The sequence below is a fragment of the Patagioenas fasciata genome, chromosome 21 (assembly GCF_037038585.1).
Source record: "Patagioenas fasciata isolate bPatFas1 chromosome 21, bPatFas1.hap1, whole genome shotgun sequence".
Classification (NCBI taxonomy): Eukaryota; Metazoa; Chordata; class Aves; order Columbiformes; family Columbidae; genus Patagioenas; species Patagioenas fasciata.
In genome coordinates, this window is record NC_092540.1 from 2,050,107 (window position 1) to 2,072,405 (window position 22,299).

The window sequence follows — 22,299 nt, forward strand, 5'->3', positions numbered from 1 at the left end:
CCATCCTTAATAGGGTTCTGAGCATCTTTTGGAAATGCGGTCTCATAGCCCAGCCCTTAATTCTAAGTCTAAACTTTAAGTCTGAAAAACAAACCCTGAGCTTCCAGTTTGGGAAACCAAAACATGCTGGCAAACCCACGTTTACTAAGAGGATTTTATTTACACAACACAATGCAAAGATTGTTCCATAAAAAGTTGGCTCCCCTAGCAACACACAATAGACTTGCCAGATTTGTACAGTGCAATTCAGTAACAGCTCTGAAATATTTACAGCACACTTTCTGAACGTGGAGGTTAAGGCAGACTCAGGGCACAGTGATGAACGCTTGGTGTGGTTTTGAGGACTGGCAGCACAGCTCACGCCATTCACTGCAAATGCAGATTGGAATCACTCCCACAAGCCCAGCAACTGCTTGTAGCTTAAAAGAAGAGCTTAAAGATACACAGGACCTCAATACACAAGCCTTCGGGTAAGAAAAATGTTTGGCTAACGCGGGAGATGGAACAGGCATAAAAAATCTTCCATTTGATAGCAGTCGAGTGTGGATCCTGGAAAGATAATGTGGTTTTATCCTAGTGTGGGCAAACAGCTCTTGCAGGAAGGTGACAAGCGTAATACAAAGTGTGCCCAGGAGGACAATGTATTCAGAGACATCCACCTTCTGCTGAAAAACAAGAGGAGTGAGGTACCAGCTGCTCCTTCTGCCTTTGAAAAGCTTCCTTTGACTCAAAAAGTGAACAGTCTGAGGTTCCTGGAGACTTTCACACGCATGCACTCAAAATGCACAATCCATACCACTAGATAGGGGTTTGTTCACAGCAAGTTATCACAACTTCGCATTGTATAGCTTCGTCTTTGGTATTTATAAATAAAAATGCCAGTCCCTTTGTGCAAAGGGTAATAATGCAGCTACTCAAAATAATTCATTCCTGATCCACAGCAGCTTTAAAGAACTTGGGGTTTTGGTTTTGTTTGTTGTTGGTTGGTTTTTTAATTTTAAGGCAATAACTGAGCTGTTAGAAATGTTTTAAAATGCTTTGATCTTAATACCTCTTGTTTTTCCAATGGTTTATAAGGCAACATTTTCAAGTGGCTGGAAGAAACTGTGGGATAAGGAGAGGCAGCAATTTCAGTCCATAAAAAATGTAAAGGAGCAGAGGTGATATTACTGAGTAGTTGGTAAAAAGCCTGATCCTATATAGCTCATTACTTCAGTTAGCCCTTGGTCATCTGAGTAAGCCCTACTGACTACAGTGATTGGGTACGTCTAATTAAGGCTATTTTTGCATTTCAGCTCTGTAGGATCCAATTGGGACCTAAACAGCTTATGGCAAGTCATTAAACTCCAGGACACACACACAAAAACCCAGGGGGTGGTCAGGGAAGGGATGTTAACGAATTATCACCCAGTTTTAGCTACGCAGGGCCCTGTCAATCCCCCAATCAGCCCTTCATGCTGGCACTCGGTTCAAAGACATCCAGGTAAAAATTCCCTAAAAGCACCTATTTTAAAAAGTTGCACTACAAAACCATTTGCTGTCATTTCTTAATCTAGAAAGTTAGGACTAAATCTAACTGAAAGCCTTCCTTTGGAACACTTTGTTTTCAACGGCTTTGCTTTGTGCGACATCGCGTTCAGCACCAATAGAAGTTTGCGAGAATCCAAGGCAGTTCAAATTGATCCACGCTTTTAGAAACCTCATTAAACTGATATTATTTAAAAATCTAATTGCAAATTCAAGACTGGAACCAGGCAGGCCCCAAGGTTAATGCCACCTGCCCCTGGAAGTGAGGAGTTATCAACAAACCAGGTTCAAAGGGGGGCTCGTGATCATAGAAAGGAATTACCAAAAGCTCAAGGGAGGCAGAATCCTCCTGCCCAAAACGCAGGCATGGGCGAGAGATGGCAAGGAAAGGCACTTTGGGGCTCTCCTGGAGAGCATCCTGATCCTAACTGAATGTACTTCTAGAAATGACACCAGGTGGTCATCAAATTGTGGACAAGGTGGGTTCTGCTGCCCCAAAAGTGGAAACCAGAGGGACGAGGAGCTCCATAGGAAACACCAGGAGGCCTCCAGCAGCGAGACCCACGGAGGAATCCCATCCTGTTCTGCCCAAACCGGGAGCAAGATGGTTTTGTCTTCAAACAGCTGGAGATGCAGCAGATCTCCGAAGTGGCCAAAAGATGGCAGCAGCAGGAGCACCAGGGATCGGTTCAATGAATTTCCCTCCCTGTTTTAATTCCAGATCGGCTTGTGCGAGCAGCTGTAGTTTTTATCATCTCCATCGTTTAGAGATCCGTCCTTTTGTACGGCAACCAAAAACTGTTGGCTCGGGGTGGGAAGCAGCCTGTTCCTGCTGTCGCTGGCTAGAAAAGAGAGAGTCGCACGTGTCTTTTTGAATTTAGAAGAAATATTAAATGGCTTGAGGGTCTTAGTACCACAAGTGCAGTGCACCACAGCTGGGGGCCACGGCGGCAGCGCGGAGAAATGCCATTAAAGAGGCTTCCAAGTGGCGTGATTAAAAACAGCACTACAAACTAAGCTTAAGGCAATCCAAGTCGTGTCCTACTAGATCACTGGAGAGCTGTCTGTCTCGGGCTTTAATTATTGCTTTGTTTCCTCTGTCCTGAAGTCCTCAGCCACTGGGAAACAGCAGAACTGAGTTTGTCATTGAATGCAGGACTGGGCATGGCGCGCTTTGCGAGGCCAGGGGGAAGGTTTGCTCCCCTCTCCGGCTGGACTGCGGAATCCAGCAAAGAATTTAAACAGAAAACCGAAACTCTGGCTCCTGAAGCAGCAAAATGTGCTCGCGGCAGAGATGGTGCAAACATTTCGTGGAATTTTTCAATGGTGCAGAAAGAAAAAATCCTTAGTAAAGACCAGGGTGTGTAACAAAGAGGGTCCTGAAGTCTCCAAGAGTTGATAGCCCTCAAGTTTTCTTAAAAAAAGGAAGTTCTAGGTATAAACCCAAAGTCCAGGAACGGAATTGCACGGCTCAGAAGCTGTCCCGGGTACAGGTGTGTTACTTCCCTCCTTTCATATAGGATGGTATCGCTCCTCGGGCTGTCAGGCCTTCGAAACGCTTGTAGGTGTAATTGATAAAAACCCAGTCCTTGTTCTTGTAGTCGGTCTCCGGGTGGTTGCCTGTGGCCACTGATAACACAGAAAAAATGACATGATCCTTTAAGTCTGCAAAGTTGGTTTTCTTACCAAACACTGGATGTGGAGTAGGGGAGAATCAGAGAATCATTTTGGTTGGAAGAGACTCTCAAGATCATTGAGTCCAACCATAACTCAACTCCAGCACTAAACCATCCCTAAGGACCTCATCTATACATATAGAAATAAAATGCCTCTAAAGAAAGAAATATAAATCTACAATTTCACTTTCATTCTTCAACCCCATGGAGGAAATGTCTGAATATGCTTTGCCATGTAAATACCAGGAGAGATTGACACCAAAATGTATCATCCCTGCTGTCCCACCCCTCGCTCCCCTGTACTAAGTGCAGACGCGGTAATCGCGGTGCTGGGCTCCCTCTCTGGGGGCTCTGCTGCCTCCTGGAGACTCCGCTCCTCAAAAAGCTCTGGCACTGTTCACAAGTCTGCATCCATCTCCCCAAACCCACATTCCAGCCTCACCCGCACCCCTGCACCACAACACTGCCGAGCTGGGAACCTGATCACCGTAAAAACCTCGCATCCGCTCACATCTTTTATCTGATTAACAGGAAAGTTACATCATTCCATCGGAGAAGAGGAAGGATTGTTCACGTGCAGAATCAAAGCATTTACCTGTTGGTTTAAGGATATCAGACTCTGGGAATTCATCAAAGTTTGAGGTATCGTCAATGCTTTTAATTTCTATTGAAATTGCAGCAGGTCTCTCTCTGCCAAGAAGAGCAGGTTCAGCGTTAAGATCTCAAAGGCAGAAGCAAGCAGGATTCAGCCACTTGCCCTTGCTTAACAGAATCGAAGACTGAAGGTACCTAAACCTCAGCAAGCTTCAGATAAGGAACAAAATACTCTCACCCACACCTCGATATGATAAATGCCAGTGAAGCTGCTCCTTTCTGGCTTTAAACAGTCCACAGAGAAGAGCAGCTGCTGTTCTGCAAAGCATCTTACCTGATATGCTCCCAATCAACCCCTTCAAAGAATGGGTTACTCTTTATTTCCTCCACACCAGATGCACCAATTCTGTGCTCCCATTCACAGCAAAATCTGAGATGGAAGGAAGAATGAAAATGAAGGAAAAATGAAAATGAAAGCATTCCATCCAGAAATGGAACGGCTTTCTGAACTGGTACTACTACGGTTTCTTAACATATAAATGGAGAAGGGCAAGAACTCCCACCACAAAACCAACACACAGAATTATGCTCAGGAATGTCATGTCAAATGCTACAAATAAGATGTGGTATTCTTTCGCAACAGCATAATGTGCCCTTTCTATTTCAGGACCATGCAGAGCAGGACAACATATAAAGCCTGGAAAGCTAGACATTCATATTGCTGTCCTGAGAACAGAGAGGTGATTGAAAATACAAGAGCAAGAGGCAGCAGGCACTGACACATCTGTATGCTCCAGCGCACAGTGTCAAAACCATTGCTATTGTAAGAAGCGCTGGCAAAAGGCTTTAAGTTACTTCCATGAGAAGCTTGCAGACAAAATAAAGAACATTGACATTTTGCCAGACTAGCAGCACTCAAACGGGAGCTCCTTTTAGTAGAATTTGGTCAGGGAACCACTGAGACAAACGCGTTTGGTGAGGGAGTCCAGCATTTGATGCGCGTGCATAACAGTACGTAGCTGTCGCAAGCACCACGGTTTTATCACGTGAAACAACCTATGAGAGGCACGTAGGACAGTCTGTAAGACAAGAAAATTAGGAGTATATAACTGGCAAACCCTATGGCTGGCACCTTAAAATAAGATCCTTTGCTTTATCGGATATTGGAACTTCTGGAGGAAATGTCAGAGTCTCCTTCCAATTCATTACTTTCTTATACGTTTCCTGAGGAGTCTCAGAACAGAATGGTGGATAACCTGCAAAGAAAGAAAAATACAGTCTTGTCTACTGCAAAAATAGTTCCTGAAGTCTAAACCAACCTCACAAAGCAGGGAGTGAGTGCTTTGAGAACCCCCCACAAGCACGTAACCACAGCCCAGCCGCTTTCTTACCGATCAGCATCTCGTACATGATGACCCCGAGCGACCACCAGTCACAGAGCTTGTTGTATCCCGTCTGCATGAAAACTTCAGGGGCAATGTAATCCGGAGTACCCACAGTGGAGAAAGCCTGGAGTAAATACCGCTGGTTACGTATCTTTAGGGAAAACTGCCCGATATGGAGGTGGGGACTCACGCAGCTGTGGTTACTTTGAGGCAGACACCAGACTGTCTCTAAACAACTTTGCTATAGGATTTTAAAGTCTTTATATTAAACATAGAGACAAAATCAATGTGTTCGTGTGAAGGAGCCTTAAAATACTGTCAGAGAAATGAGGAAGGTACCACTGTCCATATACACCTGGGAGTGGGTCGTTAAGCCTTTGTTATATGAAAAGTGGCGAGAACTGTTAGTTTTAGCTGGAAGGCATCAGATTTCAATTATAAATAATTACGACGGTGCCGTCTCTGGCACGTACGTCACCAGCTGTTCAACAGATGGATGAAGGACAAACTGCAATCGTTCCTTTTTTAAAAAGAAAAAGCAGGAATGTTTTATTTCAGCGTCATTCAGAACTCTGAATGGATTCCTGCCATTTCAATGTGTGCTACTCAAACGCAGCGGCTCAGCAGCCGAGAACGTCCCCAAGCAGGTGACACACTCACCAACTGCCGTCTGTTCCTCTTCCAGGTCTCCGCTTTCCTTTTGGAATTCATGTTCTGAAAAGCTAAAGGAGATTGGAATAAATGTGACTGAACGCTACTGGTCGCCCAGCAGACATTTCACCCCAAAACCATGACCATCACATTTACAACATCAAGGTACCAGAGACTCAGCTGTCCTGCTAAGAGGTGACAGTCCCCGGGTGCTCATCGCTGGCCCGTATGGCCAAAGTTTATCAAGCCTTTCATTAGTGATCCATCCTTCCAGGGTGTTTTTAACTCCATGATCAGTGTTATTCCCCTTGAGAAAACGACTGAATATTCCAAGAGACTGTGTGCTCACTTCTGATCTCAATAACACATGAGATACAGATAGCACCCACCAAAACATGGGAGTTTTCATTCCAAATCACGCTTCACGATGCAACGTCAATTATTGGATCCCCCAGCAGCCTTGTAACCTCACACTGAAATGAGTTAAGTCACCAAGAGCGCATGAGGCCCAGGAACTTACTGAAGTCGCTGGGAAGACTTTGGTTCAAGTTTCTATAGAATTCTGTTCTGTGGGCTTTCTTCAGTCCAGTACACAGACCAAAATCCGAGAGTTTCACGTGGCCCTAGAAACAAAACCACAAGCACAGTATGAGATATCATAGCAAATACACTTTCCTCCTTTTTCCCCTCCCTTGATTTTGTGTAATAAATAGATGCTCTCTTCTTGCATCCCTTGTTTTAGCCTAAGGCTGGATGTGGACACAGAATCAAGCTATTCATATTCTTATCCCTCCACAGGGAGAGGAAACGTCTCCAGAGGGAGCTGTAGCCCCTGAATTGCGCATTGTAGGTACAAATAAACTACTTAAATTCACAGATTGGATCTGTCCTAGTGCACAACGTGACCACACCGACTACATGCAATTTTTAGATGTATATCAAACTATAAATCCTTCCCAAAGACCTAAAATTATCTACATTTAGATGTAGACATGTTGAATTACGTCAGTAATTCCAACAGTGCATTATTAGCTGGCAACTGGTGACGTATAATAATGTACTGTCAACAAATGCTTTCCAAACGAGCAAAACTTTAAATAAGCTTGTAGTGAGCAATAGGAGGAGAGTGAGACAACCGAGCTTTCTGCAAACTGCCTGCAATAGGCAGCTCGAAGCGAGCGGGTGCAGAAACACGGCCCCATCCCGAGAGACAACCGCTCAGTCTTCCCTCTCGCTAATGGAACAGCAATGTCCTTCGCATCCGACACCAGCATCAGCCCCATAGCCGGTGAGCATCACAGATGCGAGACCAAAAGGAAACAGCTTTGACCAAGAGGGAAGAACTGAAACTGTGTTTGAGATTGCAGCTGAAAGAACCAAAAATAGCTTCAACAACCATCAGAAGAGAGCTCATAAGTGAGATATGAATAGAGCTGGAGGAGAGGGCTTTTCTGGCTTGGGTGTTTGGTTTGGTTTGGTTTGGTTTGTCTTTTTGGTGTTTGTGGGTTTTTTGGTGTTGGTTGGTTTGTTTTCCCCCAGGCCCTCAAAAGCTAAAAGGAACAGGGCTAAGAAAGAAGCAGCATTGTCTTTCTCAACTCTCAACGCTAATTCGGGTCAATATCAGAAATCCCAAGACCTCTTTACCACGCCGCAGCTGGTGCTTAGTCCGTACCTTGCTATCCAGAAGAAGGTTGTCTGGTTTTATGTCCCGATGGATAAAACCCAGCTGGTGAATGGAATCGATGGCCAGCACGGTCTCAGCTATGTAGAACTGCGTCTCTTCTTCCGTTAGAGTGTCTTTCTTCATCAACAGTGTCATCATATCACCTAGAAACCCCCCCCAGTGAACAGCAAAGGTAAATACGCAAACTCCACTCCCGCTCATTTTGAAGACGCTTGCAAAGAAAATAATTAATCTATTTAAAACCTCAGTTCCCCAGCACCTCTGTGACAAACTCTCCTATTTCCCCTTGTATCGCTTGTACTGTAGTTGCTTTCAACTGGGACGGGTAAATAGCAAAGAGATGCAATGTGTACATGTACAGAAGCATCCCTTAAACCAGAATCAGCTCTGGACTGCCACTCCTGCCTAAACATCTGAATCACACATTAAAATAGGTCCTTTCAGCTCCAGAGCTGTTACACCAAACAGATTGCACTCGTGCACTGTCATCTCGGGAAGCATTCCTGTGGTTTCATTAGTCACATTTATTACAGGCTTTCAGTATAACTTTCTTCTTCAGTGAATTGCAGCCGCGTTATCATTCGAGGACAAACATCATCATCATGCTCTGAAAAAAGGACCTTCAAAGATCTTCTTGCCACCAGCTAACTAAAAGCAAAAGGTTAGCAAACCCAAAAGCTGGTTCTGATCTATAGATCCATTTCATTCGGCATTAAGATAGAAATCCCCAAAGAGGAGGAAAGTAGCCTTTAGATTTTGGGGGTTACCTCCGGGCAGGAACTCCATGATCAGGTAGAGGTTCAGCTTGTCCTGAAAGCTGTAGAACATTTTCACCACCCACAAGCTGTCTGCCTCCACCAGAATGTCCCGCTCCGCTCGGATGTGGCCAACCTGGGGGTACACGTGTGCACCTGTTACATACAACTCTCTGGTGTATTACGTGCCTTTTTCTTTCACAGACAATTCAAGTATCATATTGAAAAGCATCAAATAGGGAAAGGACAGCGGTCAGACACGCCATCAAAACTTCAATAGTTACACTCCTTGATATTCTCGGGTAATAAAATGGCATCGTATACAATTCGAAAGGCATCAGAGATCGTTTGAAACCCTCTTCTGAGCACTGAGTTCCATACAACAGCCCGCAGCTCCTCCTGTGACCCTTTTTAGATGAAAACTGGATACTCCTCAAACTTCTGCATTGCTACAAGTAACGTTTTAATTAAAAAAGGACTTGAAAGATCCCACTAGAAGGTCCTTATAAATTCACATGAGATTTTTCTGACCTATTTCCTCTATTAAAAACCACCACCACATGATTTTTTAGCCAGTAAACCTGTCCACAGATGCCTGTTACTCTCTACACGTCACAATTACCTCCCAAGTCATGTAAAACACGGACAGGAGCAGCATCGCTGCTCGAGGTGACTATTCACCTGCTCTTTCTCAAGCATGTCGGCTTTACGCAGTATTTTCATGGCATAAACGTGCCCCGTGTCTTTCTTCTGGACAAGCCGCACCTGGGAAGGGCAAAAACCTGAGTCACATACAGCGTTATCACTGCAACTCTCGGCAAATTCGGGTGTCAAGCCCTTGGCTTCCATGTAATGAAACCACACCAGATTATAAAAAGCATGACACAGTGCATGGTAATGGTAACCAAGTTCTGCGTATTCGTGTTTCTTTACAGCACGTCATGATTTTAAAGCAGCATTTATTAGCTATAAAGACAGATGCACCGGACTGTTAAGCTAAAAATCAATTTGCAGTTGTTAGAACATATATCTTTCACTTGTATAAACTACGCAAGTCTTTAACGGATACCAGTGCCATGTGAAAATCCGTTTAGTTGTCTTTCTGGACTTACCTCTCCAAATGCTCCTCTGCCGATCACTTTTAAAGACTCGAAGTCTTCCAAACCGAGCCTTGTTCTCTTTAGGCGAAGAAACTCTGTCTCCTTCTGTGCATGTGCTGACCTCCTGATTCTCTTCTAGGCAAAACACCCCAAAAACACAGTGAGAATTCTGCAGGCGGGCTCCAGAGATCCCAGCAATTCCAAGCAAAGACCCCAATTTATAACATAAATCACTTGTATTTAGCCATTAAGATAATTGTCCCCATATTCCTTACCTCTTCATCTTTTAAGCCTTCTTCTTCCATCATTTGTTCCAGCTTCTTCTGTCTACAGCAGAAACAAATTGGAAAATAAAGGCTGAATCATTAACGTTGTTTCTTAGTCAAACGCCCATATCCAACACCTCCGAAAGGAAGACGTGACGGCCGCACATAACAACGATGAATGATACACAAGGAGACTCAGACACGAGGTTAATTTTGAAGAATCTAATCTCCCATTCCAGCCTTGCCCTATTGATGTTGACTATCCAAACCTGCCTCAAGTTCCACATCTTACTCAAGTGTATGGTTTTTGATTTATATGAATGTATCTTGAGGAGATCTGGGTTCTTCCCGGGAGAACTGGCAACTGATGCACGTCTGTGGGTCCGGACCATCATTTCTCTGCATCTCAAACGCATCATATGCAAAATGAGACAAGTTAATTTATAGTTCCTAATACCCAAGATACTCAAAGTATTTGGGAAGAGGAAGCAGTCTGTGCACATCGTCCCCCTTAAAAGAATCGGAAATATCTACAGCCTTAGTACAAAATGATTATTTGGGGGAAAAGAAACACAAAAAGGAAGCAAGACCTGAGAGAGGCAAGCGGCTCCAGGACATTTGTCATTATCACCCTCTGGGAACTCTTCCCACCACCAGTCGCATTAAAAGCCGCCTGAGCTGGGGCTGGTGGGTTTGTTTCTGGTTTGGTTTTTGCTTGTTTCTGCTTTTACCTGGGGGTCTTGTTGCTTTGGTTCTGGGGTTTTTCCCCTCTCCATGTGTAATGTTACACCGATAAACACACAAACATACTAACAAATTCCTTCTCTTTATGCAAGTCGTTGTGGGATCCCATTCCGTTCTCCAGCTGCTGAGACGTGATAATATTCGGGGTTATCGCTCCCGCAATCAGGCACATTCAATCGCTTTGCCCTTATTTAAGCCCTGTCCAGTTGCCTCATTTCACACTCAAAGCAGCGACTCCAGTAGCAAGACGACCGGTGCAACACGCAGAACTCAACAGCTCAGCATCACCAAACGGGCTAAAATCCCCCCAAATATCCCCACTAGGTCCTATCTGAGCCAACACCGTTTAGACTCCAAATTGTGCATCTACAGACACATCTATTGCTAAAAAAAAAACATCCCAGTGCTAGAACTTGAGGGTATTCAGGACATTAGAGGGTTCCAGCCAAAGGAAAGCGACACTTCTCAGTTAAATCGCTTGTTTTATTTTGACCAATATATTGACAGATGCCGCAGGTTGAGCCAACTCGAGCAGCAGGAGGTGCCAGTCCCCCCATTGTCTTTGGAAACATCACCTCCCTTTACTGGCTGATTTGATCTCACGTTCTAATCCAAACTGATGCTCTGGAAATGAGTTTTAAATATTTCAAGCAGGGACATCAAACGGGAAGAGGCACCAGAACACAGGCCACAGAAACACTTGCAAACCTTGGCTTGGGACCTCAATCGTCCCAAGCACATCCCACAGTTAATTTCTACTTAATCACATAATCAAATAGATGGTTTTATTACAGCTTGGTAACGCTCCTGTCACTTTTGCATTTGCAGACACGCTTCAATTTGTTTCAGAAGGAGCTCACACAGCTCCAGCCTGAAATCCCATGGGATGCTGAAGCCTCTGGATGCAGGTGCCCATCTCAGGAGTTCAGGTATGCGCTCAACCAAAATGCTCTATTTTCGCTTTGGCTCCAAAAAACTCAATGCAGTTAACAGGTATTTTTGGCTCGCAGCCGGTTTGGAAAAGAAGCGAGAAAGGTTGGGTTTTTACCTCATCTCTCGTTCTTCATGCTGTGCGATGAGGTTGCTGTAGAAGTTCTCTAACGTCACCTTTGTCATCGTAACTCGCTCCTTGGTGTGATTACTCATGGAGGAGCACGGCGTCGGGCCTGTCATCGCCATGGCTGCGAGGAAAGCAAAAGGGAGGAAACATTTAACGTCACAACCAACCTTTAAACAAGAGCTGAAATCAATTCAGTGATGCTGAATCGCAGCGGTAAGATTTTCACAACAAACGCGAACAGCCTGGTTGTCTAAGGAGGGAAAAGTCTTGCAAAATAAAAGGTACAAGTCAAACTTCCTGTTTTGAACATTTTTGATCTGAAAATAAGAGGGAAGGAAACTTAAGAAACACGATGCCTCAAAAACCACAATTTCAGGCAGTACCGCGTTTATTTCTCCCAGTGTGTATTTTATCTCTCATAAACGTTAAAAATTCAGAAACATCACACTGAAACATCTCATCCAGAAGTTCCTTTTCCTTTGATCCTTACAGAAATAACTCCACCAGTCGCTTGCTGTCCGCTGGGAAACATCAAAATCCTGAAAACCGGCCCATAACAGCAATTGAGGAAGGAGAACAGAAAAAGGGCATTTAGTTGATTTAAGCACTCTTGCTTTCACACAGAAACCTGGCAAAATCCAGACGGCCTTTGAACTAATGGTAGCTTATACAAACCTCTAGTGTAAGTATCCTACATCCACATATGGGATTATATATCAGAATATACCACTTTCAACCGGCAGCACGGCTTCAGGGCGCGTTTGACAACCCAGCTCCGCTTTGTAAAACGCGTTCAAACGCCAAGATTTCGAGCGTAAAACTCAGTCTAGTTCTGCTCGCAACGCAACGTGCAGCCAGGTAACCAAGGTTTGCAACGATTACTAGAAATTGCAGCCAAGCAGAGGTCAGACGCGCGCTTCCCGTTTCTACAACGCTGGCAACATTTTACGAGTTATTCTTTTCCGTTTACTTTTCGCAGATCATTCCAAGGCATCATTCCTGTGCCTTCGCAAATCACGTCTTTTGCAGACACCAACTATTTCGTTTGCAAGTTGGTTCAGAGAAAAGGTAACAACGTGGGAGCCGCTGAGACCCTCCAGCTGTGTTTCTTTTTTGAGATGGAAAATGTCTTTACAAAGGAGCAGCTCCGAGTGGCACCACGCGAGTGGCGGGGTCACATCTCCCCGAGGAGATGGCGGGTACGTCCCTGAGTGCTCTCACAGGTACGTGTGAAACCTGCCTGCGGTTTTCACTTCCTAGAGAACAAATACGGAATTTATCTGCTAGAAGCAGGTTACACAGGGGTGCAAAAAAGGGAAGAAAAGACAAAGTACCGGGCTGGAAGGCAGTGCCGAAGCACCTGTTGGTGCTGGGGTGCCCTTCCCACGGGGACCGGCGCTCAGAGCCCCCGCCCCGGCGGTGGGACGGAACGGGCAGGATGCTCGGGCACCGGAGCTCCCCCGGAGGCGGTGGCTCCGTGGCCCCCGGGAGCGGTGGCTCCGCGGCCCTTGGTGCGGCCCCACCCGCCGCACTGGCGGCGGAGCCCGGCAGCATCACCCGCAGCGAACAAAAGGGGCCCAAGCCCCCCAGCCGAGGGGGAGGAGAGGGCCCCGCCGCCGCCTCCCCCGGGGCAGGGGGGATCCCGGCCCGCCCCAGCCCCACCGGACCGAGGGGCCCTTGCTCCCCGCCCCCCGGGAGCGGCAGAGGGCCCCGCGGGGAGGGGATGCGGAGCACCGGGCGGGGGGGCACGGCGATCGCCATGGCAACGAGGCGGGGGCGGCTTACCGGAGCCCCCCGGGAGGGGGGCGGCGAGGAGCTGAACGCGACGGCGGAGTCCCAGCGCCACCGAACCAAGCGAAGCGGCTGCCGAGAGGCGGGACGGAGCTGGCGGGTGGGGGACCGGGAGCGGGGTCACTACAGCCCCCGCACCACCACCACCCCCCACAGCAACCGCGACCCGGACCGGACAAGCACCCCCGGGACCGCTAGCGCAGCGCGCATGCGCCACCATCCTCCCGGCCCCGCCCCTACCGTGGGCGGGGCTGCTAAACCACACCCCTCCAGCCCGCATGCGCGGGGTGCTGGCGCCAGAGGCGGCGCATGCGCAATGCGTCGGGAGTGCCTGAGGTGTCAAAGGCGGGCGGCGGTAGCTTGCGCGCACTTTATTTCAATTCTGTCTTTTTTCCCGTGTTGGGCCCAGCCAGGGCTGCCCGCGCTTCAAGCCGTGGTGTGGCACGTTGCCCGCAGTGCTCCGGCAGGCCTGGGGAGCCCTGTCTTGGCTCTATCACTGCACACACTGTCACCTCAGCACCCGCCCACTGTGAGGGAGAGGTGGTTTTTTCCCCATCCCCACACGGTTTACACGCATTGGGTCGGTCAGTGGTGACATCAGGAGTGAGGTGTACCCAGGGACAGTTGACATGACACCAATAGTCACCTCAGGCTCCCAGGGCTCAGGGAGCATCCTTCAGTCCGCACAGAAACCACATCTGCAAGGACAGACGGACAGAGCATGATTTCCCAGAGGTTTGAGCTTTTCATAGTTGGATACCCTGCGTTTCACCTGTGGCTCTGAAGGAGGGAGGTTTGGGGAGGAAGGGCTGGGCATCCCAGCTCAGCAAACTCTGCTGGGTGCCATAACCTGTGTGCGTCTTGGCCAACTTTTGCTCTTCAACAGCATCTGGAACCATCTGTTTCAGTAACTGTTTGATTGGCCTTGGGGAATCTAACAGGGAGCTCTGAGGAATGACACAATGAATGAAATGTAGTTCTCTACTCGTCCCAAATGTGTGCAGATACTAGCAAAGGAAGATTTTGCTTCATTTTATTTACAGAGGGTGAAAAAGGTGTTTATTATTACCAACATCGAGGAGTTTTGGGGGTTTATCACCAAGAAATATTTGCTGCACATTCAGTTGAGGTCTATCAGCATCAAAGGGATTTCAGGATTTAAAACGTGTACAGTCCCCTACATGATGGAAATAATATGCGTAACACACATGACACAGATTTCATTTCTGAAAGACTGATTTTTGCAATTAAAATGAACCTTGCTTTGCTTAGACAAGAGCTGGTGAGTTTGATATTAAAGCTGAATAGCAAAATCACGTGCTGCCTCTTTCAGGAAACACCGCTGGCCTCGGGAAACTGGTTTTCTGCCGAGAAAACTGCACTGTGGGAGCTCTTGGAGAGGATCTCACATCAACAAGGAAAAGGTAGGAAGTCCTGAAAAAAAAAAGGGCTCAAGTAGGGACCCTGGAAGCTGATTCTCATCTCTTCCACCAGCAGAACAAGGTGGATGTCTCAGGTTTTGGCTGGGAGGGGTGGGGATCGCTGCCAATTTCTACCTCTGTGGCCTGGCAAAGGTTTGCCACCCTGAGGGAAAACCTGAGAGCTGAGGGACTTAAACCATTCTGTGTGCTGGAGAAGCAGGACAAAACCAAACAGGACAATCGTTATTAGTGCAGAACGGGGCAGAACTCCAGGCAGGTGTGAAACAGAAGAGAATCTGTCTCTCTTTAGCGGATCTCTATTTAACATCTAGGAGTAACTAGTGCAACAAATGGACATTTCTTTTCTTTTGCGGTTCACCTTTGCTCTAGAGCTTTGCTTTACAACATCACATGGCTAAAGCAGCGGACGGACTGAGCAGGATTGCGGCTACTGGGAAAAGTCCTGTGCCTGGGTGCTGGGATTCCTCTCGCTGCCCAGCTCTTTGCTTTGAAGGAGGTCGAAAAGGTCTTGTGGGCTCCAATTACCCTTTGGCATCTTCACATCCTGCAGCAAACCCAGCTGCTTTAACAGGGGGAAGCCCCGCTCTTTCTCCATCAATTCCAGCAGCTGCTTCATCAAGCTTGAAGTCTCCTCTCTGCTGATGCTGTTGTAGAGAGTGGAGGGATCCGGGCTCTTCTGCGCATCCCACATGGCGTTTGAAAGCGAAATATCCCGGCTGCTGGCGGTGTGCACGCTGCCCAGGGCGTTGTGGAGCCACATCAGGCGCTTCAGCCCTTGGAACGCCCTCGCTTTGTCGTGCATGAACTGGTGCTCCGTCACAGCTCGTTTACTGCAGCGGGAAGAAGGAGCGAGTTAGGAAACATGCACGGCCGGATCTAAACTATTTCAAACGTGGCTGATTTGCCTTCGTCAAGCTGAGATGCTTCTCTAAGCTGAGGAAGGAGTGTTGCTGGTGTCTGGACACGATGCGGAGGGCAGCCCCAGCTCTTACAGAGATTTGGGCTTTCCTAAATTTGGGTTCTTTTCAGAGGTTTAAATTCCCTTTTCATAACCGGAGTGTTCTAGGATTTCTGGGTTTGGTTCATTCCTTTCAGAGCTGTATGTCAGGGGTAATTTAGCTGAAATCAGTGGTGTGCATGTAATGAAAACAAAGCTTTATTTTCCTCAGAAATACCAAAAAATTTCGAGCCAAATGTTGACTGGGGAGGGCAGGCCAGTTCTGGGATGCAAATAGTTCTGGATTTCAGGCTGTTCGGATAACAGCTGACAGCAGCTATGGGCTCCCATTGCAGGTTTGGATCTGAATGGGAACCTAAATATGGAATTTTAGTATGTGCATTTCCGTGGCTTGTGTTGAGCATCTTTACATGGTTTGCTACGCTGTGTTTAAAAGCGTCAGCTGAAATGTGGTACCCATCACGCATCTAAAAATGCAACTGGTCTAATTTTATACTGCATAGAAGGTGATGTAAAATGTCGTTATATCAAACGTATAGAATTTTCCTTCCGCCAAGCCCTGGAGTAAAGGACAGCAGCAGAGAATACAGCACATCAAATCAAAGGCAAGCACTCTTCTAATGGTATTAAGTAAAAGGATGATATTGCTTACTTGTCAGTGTCTTGACATGTTGCAAAACAGGCAAAAAAAAGCATTGCCAAAAATGTAACCATCTGCAGAGATCTCTGGGGCAGGAACATGTTCTCTCTTCTTCAGATCTGCTCCACAGGACAAGAAGCTGACGCTGTGATCAAAAGTCTTTTTTTCTCGGTTTTTTCTTTCACCTGACAAAAGGAATTTCAGCCTTTAAGCCCTGGTGAAAGTGGAGCATTGTACTGCGGTACATCGTCCCAGGGCTTCCCGGAACGCCAGAGGGGGATTTGTAACACACCCCGGTAAAAGATTAATAGATACAGTCTATTCATCTTTTCCTGGTGTATGTTGGAAACTCTTTGTGAGTTTTGTGACAGACTCCTTAGGCAGCGATCCTGATCTTTTTGTCAAATTTCTGCTAAGTTTTCATCAGGCAGGTCTCTCGACGTTTCTAAATGAAATAATCTCTTGTGCTTGCAAACGTACGAGAGTGGGAAGCAGCATATCAGAGGCAATAGTAGAACAGGAGATTTAGGACTCCAAGCAAGGAAATGTAGAAATATATAGAAAGGCAACTTATACATTTGGCTGCAAAAATTAAGCTTGTTCTTAATAACCCTGCTTCATTAATTTGGAAGTAATTTTGTAAACTAGACATGAAAGAACAAACAGGTACTTGTTCTAGTTTAAAAAACTCTGTATGAAACACAGTAATACACACAGAAATAGATGTGTATTTACATGCTGTATGATACTTTAGGTTACACTAGTGTACAACTCCTGCCCATATATAATGAGTAAGCTATACTTTCCTATTGTGATCAACAGTAAACTCTGTATTAGTTAAAAAGCATCTTCCCGTTACAAAAGTAACGTTATCTACTCACTGATGATCTCGTGGAGATCCCGGTGAAGCTCTGAGCTGCACAGGTGGGTCTCCTTGCCAGTCTTGTCATGAGGTTCCAGTCGCAGTGACACTGAGTGCCTGTCACCTCCTTTTATACCTGCCCAGAACCGCAGAAACAATAGAGCTGATCTCTCCAGCACTTTGTGACTAAGACCTTTCCTCTCATGTCAGTGAGATGCGACAGCTCCCTGTTTCCAGCCATAATAAACGATGGATTCTAAAATGTTCCGTTCGACTGTGACTAAGGAAAAGATCACAATTTGTGGACAGTACATTATTGCTTTGCTCTCCTATTTTGTGAGAACTTTTTATTCTGACACAGAGTGTCCAAAGATGATGCAAAAGAGATACTCAAGCCATGGTTAATGTAGAAAAATGCCTCTGGTGTGCAAAAGAGGTCTTGCTCCTTTGCTGTCTGCATGGACCCGCAGATGGGACGCTAATGTTGCATGGGAAGAGTCTAAATCAGCAGCACCGACGAGCTCTGTAACGCCGGTTATCACACACCCAGCAAAATGAGACAGTTACAGAAAATGCAACTGAGGAGCTGATAGATTTTAATGTTTAGTTAAATCCATTGATTGGACAGTAAACAGACTTGTTGTAAATCTTGGAAACTGGGGAGATACGGAGAAGACTTATCACTGACTAAACAATGAAAAAGCGAGTAGTAGCTCGGCAAAAAGCCAAACTCTGATATGCTTTAAAACCCTTTGAGTTGATGCCGTGCAAGGTTTCACACTCACTTGACGGTCTCTGACCAGGTAATTTCAATAGAATTTGGATACTCAGGATGTGGCCGGACTGTGAGCTGAAACACCAGCCTGCTTCAGAGGAGCAGTTCCTATTTCTCAAAGTGCAAGAAAGTGAATGTATGTGTCATGTCTGAAGAAAAATTCCCTGGAAAGATTGAAAAGATCATTTTCTTGGCATTATCAAAAGCTACCGATTCCTTCCACACAGACAGAGCTGTGCCTTCCTGTTAAACCCAGTTTAGGTGAATGCAAATACGTTGTTAAACCCAGTCTAGGTGAGTGCAAACACATTGGCCGAACAGACAGGCCCTGTTAGCAGCACTCACTTGACCTCATCTATTCTCGCAGCTTCTATGGACATCACATTGCTTTTTATTCTGTTCCTCCTGACAGCTAATTTTGAGCCCTGCTATTTCAGAGCAATCAGAGCAGCGTTCCTGGTTTCATTACGTGAGTTCCAATTGTTCAGGAGAGTGTCACTCATTAAAGAGAACAAAGTGTATCACCAATTAAAGATGACATTTGTTAAATGTTGGTAAAACAGGGGTGCGCTTCGCGTCTTGGTTTCCAGGGTAGCAGTTACTCTGCAGCTACACTGAATTATCTGCCTGTGGAACCAGGGTTTCTTAGTTACATCTTCAAGGACTAATAAGCACTGGCCAAAGTCATATCCAAAACATCTGGTCTAATTCATCCTTGAACTTTTTGAGTAATATAATGGGTTTTCATTGACTGCAGTTACTGGCATCTCCACCCAAAGAACTAATATTGTGTTAATCCGAGTGACTGCAGGCAGGCGAGAGACACTGACGTGGGGTCGGTAAATGGGCCAAAGCACATTGCCATGGCCACACTCTTCCTCTGGATTATTTCTTTCCACCCAAGGATTCAGAAGAAGTCAGAATAACTCTGGATGTGACTTTGTACCATCTGCTTGAGAGGCGTTCTGTGAGGACAGGCTGCGCTGAACTTACCATCTCTCTTGGAGAAGCGTCCGGCGCAAAGACTCACTGGCACTAACGTGCTCGCAGCGGTTATTTCCATGGTTTGCAGTATTTCTAAAGGAAACACAAAAATGTGTTGATTGCACAGCTTATACCACAGCCACACACATACTAGTTCATATTTCTAACTAGTATGGGAACGTTGCTAATTTCACAAGGAGAAATTGTACAAACAGCACTATCAGGTGGCATTTGTAGCTGCTGGAGATTCATCCCTGCAGAGCCCTGAGCAGCGTAGAGCGGAGGATGATCCCAGTTTACCAGGGAAGGAACCAGCAAACCCAGCCGACTGGAGTTCGGTTACCCCGAGGCCTCCCTCCCAGCGCACCCGGAGCCATCAAAGGTTTTTGGTTTGGCTTCAAAGCCTTCGCTCCCACCCTCCGGCTTTTCCTGCTCTTAGGGCCTGACTCCGCAGAGCCCTTTGGTGGTGGGAGCATTGGAGGGAGGAGGGCTGAGCAAATTATGGTTTCCCAGTGAGTGGTTCTTTTGTTTTGCTTCCCAGCCCTCTTCCCCAGGGAGCCAGGTGGGGGAGGCAGGGAAGCTGGCTTGCTGCAGAGCGGGGAAGAAAGAGGAAAGAGAAAGCCTGGAGGCCCAGCTGAGGGGGAAGCAGGAACCGGAGGAGGGAACAGAAAGCAAAGCAAATGTGCAAATAGCCTTGTTAGGGCAAAGGGAGATCCTTTTGCCTGGGATTTGAAAACTTAATTAAACAAAGACTGTGCTGCACCAGAGGGATCATGTGTCTTTAGGGAGATGGACGGACAGATCTGGTGAATCTTTATGTGCTGTTCTGTGTTACTCATCAGTAACAGGAGTGTGGGCTCCAAAATGCTTCGTGCTTCTCTGGTATAAAAATCCACTTGTTTTTATTTTTTCATTTTTCTTTTTTCCCTCACTGCTCTTAGCCTAACAGAGTAAAATTCATCCGAGCTATTCAGTGCGGTGTGTGGAAAGCTAGACACCGCCCTGCTGAGAGGAAACTGTTTGACCGCACTTGGATGGTAAATATAGTTCCCCAGCGCTGCTGGTGACGCCGCCGCCCATGAAGGGTGAAGAGCTGCGCTCCCTCCCCAGCCTCCCGAACTGCAAATGACAGCTCACAGCAAACCTGAGGCTTTTGCACCACCACACACACATTGCTACAGGCCATCAACATCAGGCAACATCGCCGCTGTGACCACTTAAAGCAGGTGAAATTCAGGTCCTTGAGAGAGCAGACTCCAGGCTTCCCCTTCCTGTAGCTCCTCTGTAGCGCTTTATTGCTGGGGGGACAGTCTTGTGCAATCCGGAGAGGCCGAAGTAATGGCATTTGTGGGGGGCAGGATCCAGGCCCAGCATCTGGACTGCGTGGGCAGTTTTTAATCCTGTTCTACCATGTACTGCATCATCCCAGAGAGAGCTCCCGTCTTCCAGGGGATTAAAATTGAGTTGAGCAGCAGTGAGTCAGGCTCACTGTTTTAATTTTCCATTTTCTGATTTCAAGCCAGATTTACAGAGGTGCCTGAGACTCACAGCTCTGAACGCAGCAGCAAGGGCGCGTGGATTGTGCTGCAAAACCCACCCTGGAGCCAAGCCTGGGCTCTTTTTCCTTCCCCAAACAGTCTCCAGATGGAATATGTTCTGTGTGCAAAGCAAACTCAGGTGAAGCTGAGACAAAGCCTCCGGTCCCTTGTGCTGCTTTTGGAACACCTGCTGGGCTGTGGGAGCAGATCCTTGATCCGGTGGGGTTGCAGTGTGCCTGGAGAAGTCTGTGGAGAGGAGAATCCTGCAGGGACCTCGCTGGGACCTGTACCCTGTAAACACCAGAGCAGCCACGGCAGGAATAAACTTACACAAGCTGGTTGTAGCTTATCTAAAGATCAAACAAGTGTAGGTCACGGTTTCTTTAGAAAATAGCTTTCATTGAGATTAGTCTATTGGCAGGATGTGAAAATGGGTTGAATCCCCAAGAACTTGCCCAGCAGGCAGCTGAGGTGTGACTGTGCCCGCAGCTTTCGGGCTGTCCCCTCACACCGACCCCTGTCCCCTCACACCGGCTCCTGTCACACACACGTAATGACAGTTCCCAGCAAAAAGCCTTTCTGTAGATAGAATCGTGCCCGTAAATAAGTATTTTTTGCTAATGCAATCTAGTTAATGTTGCAAATGCCAATCGAGAGTGGAGTCGAGCAGGGGAAATGATCTCAAGTCATAAAGGGAAATGGCTGAACAGTCCCAAGTAAAGCGCGAATTATTTCCTTTGTTTGTGTTACCTCAGGAAATAAACCATCAGCTAATTTAGATTACAGCGCCTTAGATTTCTCTAATTAAAAGCCAGTAACCGTCAGGTAACTGTACACATGATAAAGGCACTTCAGAGCATCTCATATCAAAATCTGTGGTTTTCTGTCCCTTGGCCAATTTTGACCCCTGGGAGGATTTTACTGAGAAGAGGCTCTTAAAATGAGGGATGCTGCAAAAGTTCTTGGAGAATTCTAATGAATTATACCAGCTGGTTGTCTTTAATTCCAGTATTTTTTCTTTTACATGCTGGTACAATTCAGATAGGCTGAGAATGCTCCATCCTCTTCACAGTTCCTGCTTGAAAAACACAGTGCGTGTGCATTAATTTGTACTCAAATGCTTTATCGCATATAATATCACTCAAAGTAGTATTAATTTTGCTTGTAACAGATAAATTTGTCTTTATCTGGCCCAGGTCAAAGAGGTAAAGTGACATTTTGAGAAGTTATTGCAGTAACAGCCCTGGCTGGGTTTCTTAATTACCTGATAACCTAAACCAAGGGGTTTGTTATCTGAAATTTATACGTTCTAGATACAGGAATGAGAGTTCAGTAAAGCACATCAACACCACTGACTGCTCTGTGACTAAAATTGCCCAGTTCAGATCTTTTTTTGCTATTTGCTATTGAGTGCTGATAAAAATCACCTCAGGAGGTGGGAGCCCAGATGTAAAATTTAGTGAAAGCTGCGGGTTAGCACCAATTTGCTGAACACATTGATTTAAAGCCCCCTGCCCATGAGGCGAAATTGCTATTAGTGAATTGCAGCTTTTAACGCTGAGGGGATGATGCTTAGAAAACGTGGCCTGAATGTATCCCACCGGCTCAGACACAAGAAAACAAAACCTTCTTTTTCCTTTTAGCCAGCAAAACAGCTTCCCTGGCTGTGTTGCCGTGTCCTGATTTCAGGGTCTTCCCTCGATTTTCTGTTTATAAAGAGAAATTTGGGCCGAGAGGAGGGGAACGGCCGGGCCCGCGGAACCGCCTCAGCGCTCCCGCCGCTGCCGCTGAGGAGGCGGGATGAGGCGAGGTGTCAATCAGCGGGACGGCGCGCTCTGATTTGCTGCCGCGTTGAGTCACGTGGAAG

At 46.5% G+C, this 22,299-nt stretch overlaps 2 protein-coding genes and 1 long non-coding RNA gene across 3 annotated transcripts; 1 reads left to right on the plus strand and 2 right to left on the minus strand.

Annotated features, from left to right (window-relative positions):
* Nucleotides 1–140: 140 nt before the first annotated feature.
* On the minus strand, nucleotides 141–13,444 carry STK38 (serine/threonine kinase 38). The gene is made up of 14 exons (XM_065854342.2): nucleotides 13,228–13,444; nucleotides 11,431–11,563; nucleotides 9,648–9,699; nucleotides 9,385–9,507; nucleotides 8,954–9,037; nucleotides 8,285–8,408; nucleotides 7,506–7,660; nucleotides 6,354–6,456; nucleotides 5,843–5,904; nucleotides 5,189–5,306; nucleotides 4,930–5,053; nucleotides 4,132–4,227; nucleotides 3,799–3,893; nucleotides 141–3,156 (listed from the first exon to the last, which is right to left on the minus strand). Exons 2-14 carry the CDS (start codon nucleotides 11,559–11,561, stop codon nucleotides 3,026–3,028), a joined length of 1,398 nt encoding a protein of 465 aa, XP_065710414.2. The 5' UTR covers nucleotides 11,562–11,563; nucleotides 13,228–13,444; the 3' UTR covers nucleotides 141–3,025.
* A 120-nt stretch (nucleotides 13,445–13,564) lies between these two features.
* LOC139829537 (uncharacterized) lies at nucleotides 13,565–15,341 on the plus strand. The gene is made up of 3 exons (XR_011742050.1): nucleotides 13,565–13,968; nucleotides 14,567–14,657; nucleotides 15,045–15,341. It is a non-coding gene; the product is annotated as an uncharacterized lncRNA (long non-coding RNA).
* Nucleotides 14,250–16,403, minus strand: LOC136110738 (parathyroid hormone 4-like). Its single transcript, XM_065854344.2, has 2 exons — nucleotides 16,286–16,403; nucleotides 14,250–15,505 (listed from the first exon to the last, which is right to left on the minus strand). Exons 1-2 carry the CDS (start codon nucleotides 16,372–16,374, stop codon nucleotides 15,103–15,105), a joined length of 492 nt encoding a protein of 163 aa, XP_065710416.1. The 5' UTR covers nucleotides 16,375–16,403; the 3' UTR covers nucleotides 14,250–15,102.
* Nucleotides 16,404–22,299: the final 5,896 nt, after the last annotated feature.

Coding starts and splice junctions, on each gene's coding strand:
- STK38 (XM_065854342.2), bottom strand. CDS start 11,561: ATGGCGATGACAGGCCCGACGCCGTGCTCCTCCATGAGTAATCACACC. Junction 5,054..5,188: donor CATGTACGAGATGCTGATCG/GTAAGAAAGCGG, acceptor CTTTCTTTGCAG/GTTATCCACCATTCTGTTCT. Junction 3,157..3,798: donor TGATATCCTTAAACCAACAG/GTAAATGCTTTG, acceptor CTGTGTTATCAG/TGGCCACAGGCAACCACCCG.
- LOC136110738 (XM_065854344.2), bottom strand. CDS start 16,374: ATGTTCCTGCCCCAGAGATCTCTGCAGATGGTTACATTTTTGGCAATG. Junction 15,506..16,285: donor ACATGTCAAGACACTGACAA/GTAAGCAATATC, acceptor TTCCCGCTGCAG/TAAACGAGCTGTGACGGAGC.